Below are 16,915 nucleotides of genomic sequence, written 5' to 3'. Positions count from 1 at the left end.
CCCATTCTTTCACTCTTTCTTACTTGCTAGGCTTAATTTTGGCGCTTATAGTGAAGGACACTTCCTCTTCTTTCACTTCACTTAATTGACTCTAGACAGAATGCTGGAAGATTTGGATTTGAAAATGCCTCAAACACTTCCTAGTTGGGTGACCCTGGGCAAGTAGCTTAATCTTTCTTCAGCCTCAGTTTTCTCATCTGCAAAATGGGGATTGTAATAGCACCTATCTTATGTGGCAGTTGTGAGACTCAGATGAGATCATACATGTTAGAGGTTTTATAAATTTTAAAGCACTACATAAATGTTAGATATTATTGTTATTAATCAAAGAGCTGTCTTCTGGCTTTATGTTATTCCTTAGCCAAGCCTCCACAGAATCATCCTTAACAAACCTCACATCTAGCCCAAGGTTATTTCCTTTACAGGAAAGGAGTGAAGAAAAGCCCTTATTCAATTAACCATCTGGATCCTCACCACTAACAGGCAAATCTTTTCCTCTTAACTTTTTTACCCCACTTGAATTTTCTCTCTCCTATCTTTCACCCCAAACTACTAGAAAAAGCTTCCTGCACTCACTTCTCAGTGCTTGGCACCCAGCCCAGCTTCTCTCTCCCAAATACCCACTGATTTCTCTAGGCTTTTTCCCAGTCCTCACCAATCCGGACCTCACTGCAGCCTTTGACCCTGCTGACCATCCTCTCTTCTCTGGGTTTTTGTGACAATGCTTTCTTTTGGTCCTTCTAGCTGCTTGACTTCTCTTCTTCAGCCTAATTTGCTGAACCATCATTCATTTCATATTCCCTAACTGAACATGCTCCAAAGTTCTGTCCTGGGCTATCTTCTCTCTTTACAATCTCAGCAGGTGACCCCATCAGTTCTGATGTAAAATCAGAGTCATTCTAAAGTGATCCCATGTTTTAACTTGCTTTTCTATGGCTTTGTGCAAACAGCCTGTAGGAGAGAGGTCCTACTGCAGGAACGTTAATCTATCTTCTTAGCTCTAATTCCATTTTCTCATAATGAATAGCTCTCTTGGACGTGCTCATTTGCCCCATATTTTCATAAGAAACTTATAGTATAATCAAAATACATAAGGAGCAACTGAAGTGGCACTAACCCCATCTCACTGAAATATGAAAGATTCAGGATTGTCTTTCCTTTATGTGGGAGTGGTTTATTCTTCTATAAAAAGCAATTTCCAACTGTGGTGGGCCCACCCAATGCTTACTGCATTGGTGTGCAGAATAAAATTCTTTTAACTTTTCTGAGTCTGTCTCACTAATCAGGGCAAAAGTTAAAATAAAAGTTTCTTTTTAATACAGGTACCTGTAGCCCCAGTGTGTTAGTCTCTCTCCTGAGCTCCACTCCTGCATATCAGACTTTTTGAACAGGATGTCCTATATAAAAGGCTCTCAAGCTCAGCAAGTCCCTAACAGAACTCATTATCTTTCCCTAAATACCCACTTGCATTCTAGACTTTCCTATTCTTGTTAAGTAGCGTCTTTTCCATGCCCCAGGTCTGAAACCTGGCTTTTTAGCTTCAATCTCTCACTTTCTTCACCTCATGTATCTAGCCAGTTGCAAATACTGTCATCTGAACTTCTGAAGCATCTTTTGCATCTATTCTCTTGCCTCCTCTTCACTCATTCAGTCATCAGCCTGGTTGAGGCCTTTGTCCCCTCTCACTTGAACTATTGGTAGTGTCTGAATTTCTCCAACCCATCCTCCACTATTGCCAAAGGGATTTTCCAAAAACATACACCTGACTACGCCTTTCCCTAACTTAGTAACTACTAATGGCTTCTATTACCTGAAGGATCAAATAAAAACCCCTTTGCCCCACTGTAAATTTCCAGACTTCTTATTCATGACATCCCTTCCTATACTATATAGCCCAGTCATTCCGGCCTTCTCTCTGCTCCTTTCTAGCCTGGATCTGTCCATGCAGAGGCTGAGCAGCATGTCTGGAAGACATTTTCTCCTCTAAGGATCACTGTCCAAAGCTCAACTCAGGCACCATTCTTCTACCTGAAGCCTTACTAATCCCTCCGCTTGCTTTGATCCTCTCCCTACAAGCCTCCCAATTACATGATATTTATTTTATGTAAAATTATATATGTCCGTTGTCTCTCCTTATAAAACGGAAGCTTGCCGAGAGTAGGAACCATTTCAGTTTGTCTCTAGAGACTCCCAGTGGCTAATAGAGTGCTTGGCACATACCAGACTCTTAATAAGTGCTTGATAGGTAAGATGCCTTCTTCCATCTGCTCTGTTCACTGTATCCCCTTCCTTACCTATCTCAAAGGAAAGAGGCAGCTCTAACTCCTCGCTTCTCCCTCGACACTCTTGCTATCATTGTCTCCCAGTCTTTGGGGACTTGTGTCAGTTATCTTTCCCTCCCCACTGGGGACTTCTCCTAGGTTTACAAATACACTAATGTTTTTCCTAATCTAAAAAGAAAACTCCTTCCCTTGAATTTCTCAGTCTACAACTACCACACTATTTCTTTTTCCATTTATATTCAAACTTTTCAAAGAGACAGCTCTACTTACTACATTCATTTTATTTCTTTAGTCCCTGCTTTGGACTGGAACCATAGCCTCACAGACTCTTGGATGTAGAGCAGAAGTTGGGCCCCTCATTTTGCAGATCAGAAAACAGGGACCTCCAAAGGTTAAGTCATTTCCTCAAGGTCACCAATAATTTTTAAATCACTATGTCCAACAGATTTTCCTGACTTCATTATTCTTGCCTTCTCATGACTTTGCCCTGCTTAAAGAATAAGGCCCAAGCCCCAGCAGAATCCCCCACCTCACACACTACTGAGGAGACCAGCTGTTCCCTGAAAGTCCCTCCACTCTTCTGTCTCAAAGCCCTGACAACCCTCCTTGTTCCTTCTTCTTCTACTCCAGGCACCAGTGTTTTTGAGTCTAACATGGCCCTCATCCAGGAGAAGACTCATTCAGGCCTAGTGTGTTATTTTAATCCTCAGTGCCCAACCTAACCCTGGGTGATAGAGCCCTTACATTTTCCTGTGACCACCAGGCAGACATCTGACCATGTCAAGCTCCCCTAAAGCTGCTACGTGACAGCCACGGTGTGCTCGCTTAGCTTATGAGTGCAAAGCCTCTCCCTGCAGTGTAGGCTGCTTTACTGCAATTCTAAATTGTCAAGTATTCCATAGCTACTATAGTGCAGCTGAAGCTCAAGTTAATTGGTTTAATAGCCTATGGAGCCTATGGGGAAAACTGCCAATTTTCCCTATGAGAGGAGATGCCAACAAGTGAAAATCCTGTGCCTTTTTGGCCTCGTCTTCCAATAGAATGTCCTAGAAGAGGGCCCCACACCCTTCTGGGTGTGGCCTTTGGATCCTGCTCAGAGTCTCTGAGGCTTGGTGGGGTTCTTCGCAAGGGACTTGTCCTCTTATGGGGGCTTCCAGAGGATCTAGACCCCAAAAGAGGGAGAGCCCGACTGAAGGCAGAGGGCTTCTTGCCTCATCGCCAGTCACTTCATGCCCCAGGTACGGAATAGGCCTGGCCTTGTAGGCTCTGTGGGTCTTTCTGGCCTACTTGGCCCAAAGAACTTATGTTCAGCCAACCTTCCCTCAAGGGAATTGTGCTTCCTTAAGCCTTGGCCTTATGGTTAAAATGCCATGAGTCATTTTGCCAACAGCCTTTTCTGAGTGCTCCTCTCTTCCCCTTTCAATGCTCTCTCCAATCTTGATGAGGGCCCTGCTTCATTTGTAAGGATGGGGTGCTTCTTTCCCTGCTTCCCCGCCTGGATATCTTCCTCTCCTGCCCTTCCACTCTGTCCTCCAATTCTGGCTCCAATGTAACCTCGGTCACCTCTATCATCCTCTACCTCCCGAACCCCGCTGGGACAGCATCCAATTTGAATCTGCGGAGCCCTAGGTCACATCCCAGTCCTGACCCTTGCTAGCCGGGTGACGCCAGGACCCCAGGACTCTGCCTCTGAGTCTCAGTCCTCCTGTGTGAAAGGAAGCAAAGGCCTCCAGTGCCCAGCCCAGAGAGTTATGAAATGAAGGATGTCTGTAAAGCCTCTAGTGCCACAGGAACGGAGCTGGTACTTGTGCTTCTGCCCCAGACTATCTTTCTGCCCTAGACAGCAGAGTCCTCCTTCCCCCAGAAATGGGGTCTGTCTTTTGTATCTCAGGGCTTAAAGCTATGCTCTAAAGAAGATCACACTCGGTGCTTAATGAAGACACTGTGACCCTTGGTGAGGGAGCAACCAGCCCAAAGCAGCCTCCATCCATGGCCTAAAATCAAAAGCTCTATACAAATCAGTCAGAGTCAGCCTCCTCAGCCCAGGGTCAGCCCTGGGTCAGATTGAGATGTGGGTTCAAATCCAGCACTAGCTGGGTAACCTCAGGCAAGGCATTAATGTCTCTCAATCTAGGGTTGGTGTGAGGATCCAATGAAATAAAATTTTTAAAGCACTTTTCAAACACTAAAGCATTAGTTAAATGTTACTGTTATTATTATTACACAGTAATAATACTGTAAAGTTTTCATAGGATGGATGGCCATGGAGATTAAGGCCACGATCATCGTTTAGAATGTAGTGCTGCTGGGGGATAGCGCTCTTCTCCTGGCCACTGCTCTTGTACTAATAATAACACTTACCTTCCTTCCGAAAGAGGAACAACAAGTCTGAATTTTGTGTACACATTTCTTGTGGCAGGTCATCTTGCAAACTAGAAAAAACAGTAGGAGTGAAGAGTTGTTAAAATCATTCAGACTTAAGTCAAGCGTTTATAAGAAAAAGTAGCTCTTCTGGGGATTCTTTAGAATATTACAAGTCTTAACTAGATGATTTATATAGTCAGAATCAAGTGTATGTATATGTGTGTGTGTGCGCTTATGGAAAGGCAACAGGATTCAGGGATAGAATTGCATCCCTAAACCTCAGAATTCAGCAGTTAGATTCAAGTCCCAGCTCTTTGCTGATGAACCATTCATTATATGTGATCTTGGTCACATGACTTCATATCTGTGCCTATCCTGTCATCTAGAAAGCAATGATGTAGTCTCAATGATTTATCTATCTTCAAGAACTAATAAATAGTTGATGATTCTGATGAACCTCATAAAATAAGCAAAAAGGTAGTTTCTTTCCCTGTACATAGGAAAAAGAAAGAATGCTTTACTGGTTTTCAGGATTATTAATGTCCCAGTGCATCACAAATCAATTCTCTTCCTAGCCAGAAGTCAATGTGCATTACATGAAAGCTCTCCATCTCTATGGGGAAGAATGCCAAAGCATGCTCCAAGCCCAGGGATTTGGGGTACCTCAGGAGAATGCACTGGCACTGTGCCACTCAACAAGGGAGGCTGTTGGTTTTCAACAAGCAGATTTTTTTTTATTTTTACATTATCTTCATTTCCAATTCCAAAAATTCATAACCCTGAGGCAGTCCTCTCTTTTGAGAAATAACAAAAAAAGAGAAAAATGTATTTCAGCAAAACCAAGCAATACATGAATTGAGTCTAATGCATGTAATGTTTCATATATATAATGTTCCTCCCACCTTTGCAGAGAATAGAAACAGGTATATTCTCTTCCCTCTTGGAGATTGTGTCCATTCACTGGAATCAGTGTTCAGTTTTTATTTCTTTCTTTTCCACTGTCATGACCATATTTGTTGTGCATATTGTTTTCTTGGTATTGCCTACTTTACTACATTCTAAATGTTCTCATGCTTCATTCAACTTTTCATATTCAATATTGCTTTCACTGCAATACAGTCCACCATGTTCACATACCACATTCGTTAAGCCGTTCCCTAATCAACGAGCATCTACTTGGTTTTCCAGTTTTTTATTACCATAAAAAGTGGCTATGACTATTTTGGCATATATGTGACCAACTTTGACCTCCCTGAAGTACATCAAAAGCTCTCTGGGATCTTTAGACATTTTAGTCATTTTCTGATCATATTTTCACATTGCTTTTCTAAAATAATCAGACCATTTTACACTGTATTTCTTATTAATGTGTTTGTCTTTTTACAACCCCCTCAATATATCCCCACCATTTGTAATCTTTGCCAAACTGCTGTGATGTATTACTTAAGAATTGTTTTGATTTAATTTATCTTATTATCATTACATTTTTAAAGACATCTATTTACTAAGTCTGGGTTAGTGAAGCTAATTCCCCACACTGCTGAAATCATATGAAATATTCATATGGAAAGCAGGACGATATAGCAGAGAAATCCTGGAATCAACAATCTTGAGCTTTCAATCATCACTAATTAGGTATGATCTGAGTAAATCATTCACTGTTCTTTTCCCTCAAATTTCTATATAGAAAAAGTGCTTTGGAAAGCATTAAACACTTTACAAAGACAAGCTCTCTTTCCAGTCTAATCTCATGCTGCTCTCTTTCATGAATTCTGGGCTCTAGCCAAACTAGATTACTCATGGTCTCTCACACACATTTTGCATTTTCCCAGCTCCATAAATTTGCTGAGAAAGTTCTCTCCTCTTTCTACCTTGTTATCCTGCCCAATTTCAAGGTCTTCTTATATGAAACCTTTGCTCAGTCCTCCAGCCAATAGTGATAGATTTTTACGTCACAGCTCACTACACTTGTGTGTGTGTGTGTGTGTTGTGTGTGTGTGTGTGTGTGTGTGTGTGTGTCTGTCTGTCTGTTTTATCTCTCCTACCAGACCAAGCTCATTGAAGGCAGGGGCTGTGGTTTATCTTTACTTCTCCCTCAGTGCCTATGTTTGGCACAGGAATTTTTAACTAGGATGCCCAAGGCCTTTACCAAGGAGAATAAGCAAATAAGCATATGTTGAATAAATAGATCAGAATGATTTAACCAGCAAGGATAAAAATACCAAAAGGAAATACACAGCAGTCTGGACAGTAATAAATCTATATAATTACAAATATTGTTGGTGGAATCCCTACAGGGGTCTGTGGAACCATGGGACTCCTCAATACAAAGCAGCTTCAACATTGTTGCTTTATGGCTGAACTGTCTGTGACTCACCATTGCAAAGAAGTGCTTTATCCATGGGCCAGATGTAGGACAGGCAGTGTTCACAAGACTGGGGGATGCTCACTTGGTAGCTTGCAAACACATGACCATTGTGCTCTTGAATCTGAAATAGAAGCAAGTCACATCAGAAGGCAACTCTGCCCATCCCTCCAACCCCCAATGTAAGGAAAAAAGTGAATGAAGAAAATGGCATTCCAACCCCATGACTTCCTTCTATACTGGTTTCCCTAAGAGAAGTAAAATTTCCCGAATTCAAGCTTTATGACTACTTCTGGCCACTGTCAACATTAAAAAAACCCAAAAACCCAAAAAACCAAAATGATTCTCACCAAGCCATTCTCAAAATAACAAAACCCAACTTAAAACATATATAAATTTAAAAAATATTTATGAGCTGTCTAGATTACAGAAATATACCCTTTGAAAAATCTTGGAAAGACTGGATCATTTATAAAAACACATATAATCATTTAATTTGAAAATTTAAAATATACTCACTGCACGATCTTGCTTTCGCTTTTTCTTCTGAGATTTGCTTTGCTGTGAAGAAACAAAGAAACAAACAAACAAAAATGTCTATTTTTGAGTTTCCAATAATTTTATTGATTTACACTAGTTGATTCTCCACTTGAAGCTGTCCCTGGAATCTCAAAGTTAGAAGTGATCTTGGAAACTATTTGGTCCAACCCATATTGGAATAAGAACTCTTATCACCATATATCTGACAAATGGTCTTTTTTCATATTTGCTTGAAGACCCTCGGTGAAGGGGACCTATTCTACATAGGCTTAAATCGTTTTAGTTTCTATTCAGTGCTCCTGGCTCTGCTCCCCTGTCCCAAACTAAGGAGAATAGGTCCAACCTCCCTTTCGATAAGAGTCCTTTGGCCATCATGTTCTTTCTAAAATTCTCTCTTCTCCAAGCTAAACATTCTCAGTTCTTTTAATTGCTCTTTAGATGATCTTGGGAGCCCTTCCCTAGCATGGCTATCCTCCTCTGAACACTCTTTATCTTATACACATTCTGCTTAAGATGTGCCATATGGAACTATCCTAGAGGTGGAGTTACTGTGCCATCTATCCTTAATATCACCTAAAGTTATTCTAGCTGTGGTCTGACAAGGGCAGATGACACCAGGGCTAAAATACCTCTCTAGTTTGGGGCAACCTAATATTTCATTAGCTTTTCAGACAAGTCATATTATACTGTGGATTAAAGTTTGTGCTCCACTAAATCTTCAAATATTTTTCAGACCATCTGGTATCTAGAGACTTCTCTTCTTATTTTGTATTTGTGATTTTTTAAAAAACTCAAGTAAGAACATCATCAATATTATTTTTCTTCTTAGATATAGACTGATGTTAAAGTCTGTCAAACACTTTCTGACTCCCAGCTGTGGTGTATGTAAACACAACAAACATGTCATCCCTCATTCTAGACAAAGACAAAAGTACACCACCAGGATAAGCACAGATGCTTGGAGGTGTTTCTTTCAAGCAAATGTTGGGTTTGACTATTTGAGCAGTGGAGCATCTACCTAATCATGTTAGTATCTTGACCTTATCTCTCCATCTTTTCCATAAAAATAGCATGAAAAACTTTCAAGAGTATTTTATTTTTCCAATTACACGCAAAGAGTTTCAACATTTATTTTTGTAAGATTCTGAGTTACAATTTTTTTTTTCTTCCTCCCTCTCTTACCTCCCCATTTCCTAAGACAGTAATCAATTCAGTATGGGTTATCTATCTATCTATCTGAAATCATAGCATTAAAGACTGTCAAATACTTTGCTAAAATCTAGGTAAACCCTATCTGCGGCATTTTTCTGATCTACCAGCCCAATAAATCTATCCAACAAAAAAATGACTATTTTTTAAACTAGAGGTATACTAACCATTCAGTGGTAATACTGTCCCTAGCACACGAAAGTCTAGCTTCTGTTTGAAGACCTTCAAGGAAAGGGAACCCACTGTCTCTTGAGCCCCTTCCACTTTGTCATGATTCTAATGGCTAAGAAATTTTTCCTGACATCTGGCCAAAAATTTATGTCTTTGCAGCATTCTCCATGCTACCCCACTCCCACCAAATTACTTTGGGTTCTGCCCTCTTGGGCCAAATAGAACAAGCCTAGTCACTCCTCCATATGAAAGCCCATTGCATACTGAACACAGTTCTGATGTCCTTAACAAAGATGTGTTCTAGGATTTTACCAAGATATGAAATTCAGTATCCTAGACCTAAATAATTCTAGTATCTTCCTTTATTGAAAACAGAAACAATATTTGCTCCTTTGCCAATCCTGTGGAATCTTTCCTGTTTTCCAAGCTCTTCTCCAGATCACTGACACTAGCCAATTCCTTCGATATCCTGGAAAGTAGGCGATCTGGATCAAGGATTGCTGGATGTTCTTTTCTGCTACTTTACTTATCAATTCCTGATTAGCCATTTCTTTTATCCTTTGCAGTCTTTTTCTCAGACTGAAAGAGAAATCAATTCAGCAGTTTTTCCTCCAGTTGTTCATCATTACTGCCTTATCTTTGGTCCTGTTTTCTGATTCTCCCTTTTTTCAGAATATGGCTAAAACAGCTCAAACTCTGTACTCTGTGTGTGTGTGTGTGTGTGTTTTTTTTTTAAATCAACAATTCTCACCTGCTTCTCTTTCTCCATAGCTTCAGCATCACTGACATTGTTCTTCCTAAGGCCCTGCCATTCCTCACAATCTATGGTTGCTTTTATTTATTTATTTTTAATGAATCTGATTAATTTCTTGAGCATTGAAATCAGTCTTTAGACAATTCTCTTTTTCCTTATCATTGGAATTATTTCTTCATATCTTATTTAAATTCTTGAGACCTTTCCTCCTGAGTTGACTTCCTCCTGGAGAACCTTAGTTTCCAGGATTCCACCTATTCTTTTCCAGAACACTCTGAAATCTGCTCAGATTAAAATCATTTCTTCTTTTTTCTATCACTAATTTTAGAATAGAAATGGAATTCTCCCTTCTTTCCCCCTCCAGTTTCCATCCCAGCAACCAAATGCTCCTTACTGGCAAGAATCCAATTCAGAATACAAATCCTTACTTGTTGATTTTTCCACTTTTTTTGAAAGATGAAATTATCATTAGAACGTCAAGAAATTATTAGTCGCTCTGGGCAAAGGATGAGCTCAAGCAGACCTGTATCAGGCTTTTATGATTTACTCTTCAAATGCCTACTCTATTGCTTCTTTTACCCAGGTGGTCTGCAGTACACCCTGCGGATAATATTGCTCCTGAATAATTTTACACAAATGCTCTCTAGTTTCTGGATTTCTTCATGTGGACCTATCTTAATATATAATGCCTCTTTCTTCGTGACCCTGTCTTCTTTTTAAAAACAAAACCAAACCTGAAGAGGAATATACCATCTTTCAGGGCCACATTCCAGTGACAAGTTTCAGTGATACGTCTGAAGTCAAATTCGCATCCTTGTGTAAGTTTGTTTTGCTTGTGAGCCACACTTTTATATATTTGAATAAAGATATGAGAAAACAGGTTTTATCACTAGTCCCTTTTTTGGATTCTGTCTTCTAGACATTTGAAGTCATCTCTTCTACTGTTCTTCCTATGTTGCTAGTCTCCTATGGTCTTTATCTTGCTATATACATGCAATCACTTTAACCTTCTTTCTTAATTTAGAGGGAAAGATTTTGAGATCAGACTTAAAAGATTCTGGGCAAATACATTCTAATCAGTGCTCTTCAGGACTAGCCAGGAACCAGTCAATTCTTCTATTTTAAGTTATGGATTATAAATCTAAACCTTGTACTTAGATACCAGCTTCTTTATCAGCTGCTCAATTTCCAACTCTGTTTTCTCTTTTGAAGAGTCTCTTTTTATTGACTAGTGGTGTTGATGAAAATGCCATATGTGCCTGTAAGAGTTCCAGTATCTTCTCTAAAACTGTTATTTTCAGAAACACTTTCTGGATTCCTTTTGATGGTAACATTTGTACTTTAGTGTGAGTGGCAGCACTTTATCTCCAGAATTTTTCTATGGCACCATAGATATTTATCTTGGGAAGGCAGAAAATGTCTCCATTTTTATTATGAAGTCATTTAGTTGCCACCACTAGACTTGGCTGCTTACCTGGATGATGTCTCTGGCCCACAGCATGTCTGGGTTTACAACATTTATTCCTGGGAGGATAAATAGTTGTTTTCTCCTCTTTGAGAGGACCCCCAAAAGAACTGTTATTTAGTTCCAGATGTTGTCCTTTCTTTTCTCTATAGTTTGTCAGGTTTCTAATTTATTTATTCAGATCTATTGTCTTTTGTTTTCACATCGAAGCCATTACTTCTTTTTTTTCTTTTTTTAAAAACGAACACCAATTGGGTGGACTCACCCAGGTAACACAGCCAGGAAGTGTTGAGTATCTGAGGCCAAATTTGAACTCAGGTCCTTCTGACTTCAGGGCCGGTGCTCTAGCCACTGTGCCACCTAGCTGCCCCAACACTTCCTTTTAAAAAAGAACTTGGATAACATGGAGAGGGCCATTTATCCTGTTGTTAAGGGAGACCGGCATGCATCTTGAGTGTGGGTAACAGTTACTTGCACAGCAGAAATACACTGTGTACTCTCTGCATGTCACTGCTAAGGACAGAACCCTGCTGTCTACTTGTTAGAAGTGAAATCCTTGGTTTTATCATTTCTATTTGCAGAACTGTTTTCTCTCTCTTCCCAAATCATGCTGAATACTGTATTACACACACACACACACACACACACACACACACACACACACACACACAAATTAGAATTAGCAGAAGTGTGTTAGAATTTTTAAGTATTCAGATTTATATGCGAATAAGAAAGAGACAAACGATTTCAGGGATTGGATCACAAGACCTACCTTTGGTAGTTCAAAATCATTTTTTGTGTATCCTCTAGTGAACTCATCAAGAAGGGACTGGAATAAATTCAGGACCAGATTTGTGTCCTTTTCTCCTTTTTCCATTGCCAGGTTGTTTACTACAATCTGGTAGTTCTCCATCAGATCCTTATAGCCAACATGAATTTTTCCATTCTAGTATTAAAAAGTAAAATTTAAAGTATAAGCACATTAAAATGTCCTATATTTTCTATTATTTCACAACAAAGAATCAGTTAAATATAAGTACTCCAGCACTGGGGATGCTTGTGAACTTCCCTATAAATGAACAAGGTTCTCCCACCTCCGTACCTATAGTGGGTCATGCTTTCTTTACTCTCACAGCCTCCCTTCTCCAGAAGGACAGTATTTAGGGAGGAGAGGGACCTCAGAGAGGACCACTTCCTTCACTTTACAAATGATAGGCTCAGGAAAAGTAGGTGTTAGACCTACATGTTGAGCTGGGCCCTAAACCCAAGTACTTTAACTCAAGCCTGGTGTTCTTTCTAAGACATCATGCTGCTGCTGCCTTTCTTCTGCCTGCTGAAATTATATTCGTCCTTTATGGACATCATTTGCTGGGGGAGCCAATACAAGCCCAAGGGAAATAGTCTCACTTTCTATCATACTTTGCACCTTTCCTACATCAAATTCTCCGTTATGATTATTTGTGTGTATCTCATATCCACTCTACAAGACTGACAGCTATATGAAGGTAGGGCTAGGTCTTCTTCACATCTATATTCTTGTCTCCCACCCCGCTTACACATAGCACACACTCCTATATTAAGTTAAAGCTGGAGTTTATAAGAAAAAAAAGTTACTTACTGGAGCAGAATACATAGTCTTGATATTGCTTCTAAACTTTTCTGTGGCTTCAATAAATAAACTTTCGATGGGAGTTTTCTGAGAGCGCAAGTCATTTATCTAACAGGCAAAAATATATAAAATAATTAATTTTTTTCTTTTAAGACAATGACATAATTGATTTATGGGGAATTTGTAATTTACTGGGGAACTACAGGCTACAAAGCAAGTTCAATTGCCATTATAAGGATTTATCCGCTTAACTAAGTATGGTTTTCAACTATGCTCAGTCATTTTCTCCCTGGTAGTAGGTGAATTTTTTTTTTTTTTTTCTGTCCACTCCTTACCCTCTACACTCTTCCAGGTCTTAAGACTTGCAATGCTGGGAAGAACAGTTCTTCCAGTTTCTTAGCCTTTGAGATGACAATGAACAATTATCAACTTAAGAAGTCTTTGGTATGGGAAGCCTTCTAGGCCTTTTCATCAAGTTTTCTCTTTGTTCCCCAATAGATGTCTTCACGAATACTACAAGCATCTATAAACAACCTGACATCTTAGTGGACAGTTTAATTAGTTACTGTCTGGGTCACCTGAGCTGAAGTGGTCCTTAAGGGAGGACAAAAATATCCCAAGATAGAAGCCTTTCTAGCTGTAGGACCTGTTAGGGCTTGTGCTTTGCAAGTAGTTTTCAAAGACTTCAATATTTCACACATGAACAGGAAAAAGTTCATTTTTTTTGGTTCCCTATTGGACATAGCAGTTACTAAAGTCCTCACCTTGTTCAAAAGGAACTCATCAAGGTATTTCAGTTCATTGGCATTTGTTATTTTCCGGAATACAGACTCTCTCCACTTCTCAGACACTGTTGTGATTTTACCAATTTTAATGTTTCGATTCTTCTTTGCTTTGCTGCCTGGCTCCTTCACAGGACGGTCTCGCTCTGCTGTGTGGGGGCGGTTTTGATGTCCTGATGATGCTAGGGGAAGGAGCAATTCTACCGCATTAAGTGCATGAAACAGGAAAGCATTACAGAGAGCCATTTATGAAGCATAAGCCTAAACTTTAATCCCTCAAGTTTCTAAAATGTCACTTCAGATAATTTAATAATGCACACAAGGACTCTGGTCCTGAAATCAATGTGACATTTTACAAAAGAGAGTTTTTGTATGTCTTTTATTTTTAGTTCCATCATTTCAACCTTTGATCCTGTCTGAACCCTCCCTTGTGACAGAAAAATACCTGAGCAAACACACATGATACAATAACTCTGTCTAACAAAAGCCAACATTTATATAGTATTTTGATTTGAAAAACATTTTACACCCATTATTTCATGTAATCCTCCCAACAGTCCTCATGGTCCTCTAGATCTCTACCATGAGGGAAGAGGAGAACCCTTTGCTACTTTTCTCTATGTCTTCGAACTCCATTTCCAGTAGTGATTGAGCACTACTCTCAGTTTGACTGATCTTGCTTAACATCAATTCACATAAACTTTTCGTTCTTTTCTCTTAAGATTTTAATACTCATCATTTCTTGTTACCCATTAATATTTTCTTATATTCATTTTGTCATTCACCAGACAGGGTGATATTGCTATATGGTTTCACAGTTGAGTTGCATTCCTATACTTAAGAGCAATCATTATGTAGACAACTCACTTTCTGAACTTCTTTTTGAAGCTACGGCTTCCAACATCGCAGGGACAGGTGTGGCAGTCTCCATTTCCTCTGTTCCCTCTAAGTTGTACTTCTTATCTTTATTTTTAGGCATGAAAAGCCACTTAAATGTGGATCTAAGGGAAGAAGTATGAGTAAATCTGTTTAACTGTGTGCAATATAAACATGTTTAGATTTTTTAGGCCCTGATTAGATGGCATAAAATGAAAAGAGGAAGACATCTAGCTATTTTATTACCAATAACATATAAATATCTTAATCAATAAAAACAGATTTCCCATGACCCTAGTAATCTATCCTACAGGAAATGAACCTCGTTGAAAACTTCCCTATGACTATGTAAGAATCTCTTGAGAACGTTTAAAAAAAGTAGTGTTAGTAAAAAAGTCTTCAAAAACAAAATAGGAATAAACTATTGTTTTTGTATAACTTTCCTTTATGCTAATTTTCAAGATTAATTAATTAATTCAAGAGGATCTTTATTTCATCATTTTCTCTAAACAAAGTGGGGATCTTAAAATATGGCATGAAATCATGGCTGGCCTAAGAGAGAATGTGGGAGGACATGGATGAGGTCCTGATTTGATGTCTTGCTACACATGTGACTTTGAATAATTCAATTAACCCTGTTGAATCTGTTTCTTCCTGTCAAATGGTGACAATAATTCTGGTACTTCCTACCTCATAGGGGAGAGAATAGGCTTTTTAAAGCTGAAGCATTCAGGTTAAGGTTGGTTAGATGACAGCCTCTTGCTACCTTCACCTGGCTGGAGGGCTCTCACTGGACTGTCCTCCCAGTCTGGTGCTTGCTTTTAGAGGCCTTTCCTAACCTCTCAATCCCTTAATCAAAACTGTGCTATCTCATCTCCCAACAGTTTAGATCCCTGGAGATTCTCTGCTTTAACATGGCAAAAGGAGCTCTAGCTTCTTAACTTCACTGCTGAGATTGAGGCTCACTCATCTCCCCCTGGAGTAGCTCAAAATCTTATTCTGTTTCTCTCTGATAAGTACACCATACCTTCCAAGAAAATACGGCCATTCACTCTTTCAGCTTCAGCCTCTCTCTCTCTCTCTTTCTCTCCCCACTGGCTCCTCTATATCCCTTTCCTAACAGCAGTTATCCTTGATATGCTCCTAACCCCCAAACTCTGCTCTGTGGTTATTAACCTTTCACTACCAAAATTTTAGAGAGGAACATACCAGCTGATTCTACTTTACCACTCACTTTTTTAAATGTCTGCAATCTTCTGCAAACTGTCACTTTTCTGTAGTCCACAAACAAATGGCTTTTCCAAGTTCTTCTCAATTTTTTTGTATCATTTGACACTGGTGATCCCAACCATCTCCCTCAGAATGTGTTACCCTTCTTTTCTTGTTTATCTCCTCCTTCTGAACATCCTTTCTCTAGGGATCTCTTTTGCTGGTTTTTCTTTTTCTTTACCCAGTAAGGGTGGGAATCCCTCAATGACAAGTTCTCCCTCATTGATCTTATACATTTTAATTATCACCTCTATATAATTGGTTATCAACTCTTTATCTCTTCCTCCAAGCTTTCCACAGATCCACAATTTCAAACACATCCTTTTAACAAATGATCTGCTAAAATACCCACCTTGATGGCTTGCTACCACAAACTGCACAAGTGTAAAAAGAAATTCAATCTTTGTGCTATGAAGCCTGCCCCTTCTCCCAGAATTCCTGTTTCTGTTGAAAGTACCATTATTTTCTTCATCAGCTAGGCCTCAAACATCAGCCTCATCTCCGTATCCAATTGGTTGTCAACTTTGGTTGTTCTGTCTCTGTAATATTCCTTGTATGGAGCCTGCCTATTCATTCCATCTGGACCAAAATAGCAGCATAATGTTATTTTGCTCTGGAATGTGGGTCCTATTTCCCTTTTCCAGTTCACCCTGGCAAGTGAGCCAGGTTTTTGGGGCTCCAGATCACTCTCCCAGGGTGGGTGCTGCCCTGCCTTGGCAGAGGAAGCTTCTCCCTCGGGGTCCTCTGCACCCATGAAGGCACAGACTGACCCAGTGTGGCCCAACATGGGCAGAAAAATACTTCTTCCCGGAGGCCCCCTGCCACCAAGGGAGTGCCCAGGCCCCATCTCCTCCTGCTCTCCCTCACCCCCATGTCTTTGTGCACAGTCCTGCTTTCATTCTAACTACTGCTAGTCCTTTGTCTTCTTCCTTCCACTCCTCTCAGATCTCTCCTGGATCACCACACTCATCTCCTTTTAACACAGAATAATCATGTGTATGCCTGCTTCAACCTGCTAATAAATGAAAGGCAACCCAGAAGTGGTGACCATGGAGCCAGGAGACACAGGTTCAAATTCTGACTGTAAGTCAGTTTTCTTTTTTACAAAATGTGGCTACACTATCATATTACCTGTACCATACAGTTATGAAGAGGAAAGTGCTTTGTAAACTTAAAAGTGCATTATGTAAACATTAGATTAAACTAGAACCTATTTTATAGGTTAACCT

General features: G+C 39.7%; 1 protein-coding gene across 4 annotated transcripts in view; it reads right to left on the bottom strand.

The window, feature by feature from the left end:
• Positions 1-16,915, bottom strand: part of MYO9B (myosin IXB) — a 115,990-nt gene that overhangs the window by 8,219 nt on the left and 90,856 nt on the right. For all 4 annotated transcript variants that reach the window (XR_007949589.1, XR_007949587.1, XR_007949588.1 and 1 more), the window contains exons 26-32: positions 14,409-14,542; positions 13,524-13,723; positions 12,769-12,867; positions 11,923-12,096; positions 7,531-7,572; positions 7,024-7,135; positions 4,644-4,714 (exon numbers count right to left, since the gene is read on the bottom strand). Coding sequence is in view for 1 of the 4 variants with exons in the window: in XM_051972099.1 (XP_051828059.1) it covers positions 4,644-4,714; positions 7,024-7,135; positions 7,531-7,572; positions 11,923-12,096; positions 12,769-12,867; positions 13,524-13,723; positions 14,409-14,542 (832 nt within the window). In the remaining 3 variants the exon portion in view is untranslated. The remainder of the gene's footprint in view (positions 1-4,643; positions 4,715-7,023; positions 7,136-7,530; positions 7,573-11,922; positions 12,097-12,768; positions 12,868-13,523; positions 13,724-14,408; positions 14,543-16,915) is intronic.

The sequence above is a fragment of the Antechinus flavipes genome, chromosome 1 (assembly GCF_016432865.1).
Source record: "Antechinus flavipes isolate AdamAnt ecotype Samford, QLD, Australia chromosome 1, AdamAnt_v2, whole genome shotgun sequence".
Classification (NCBI taxonomy): domain Eukaryota; kingdom Metazoa; phylum Chordata; class Mammalia; order Dasyuromorphia; family Dasyuridae; genus Antechinus; species Antechinus flavipes.
Note: the sequence above shows the minus strand (reverse complement) of the source record. Positions and strands in the feature narration are given on the sequence as shown.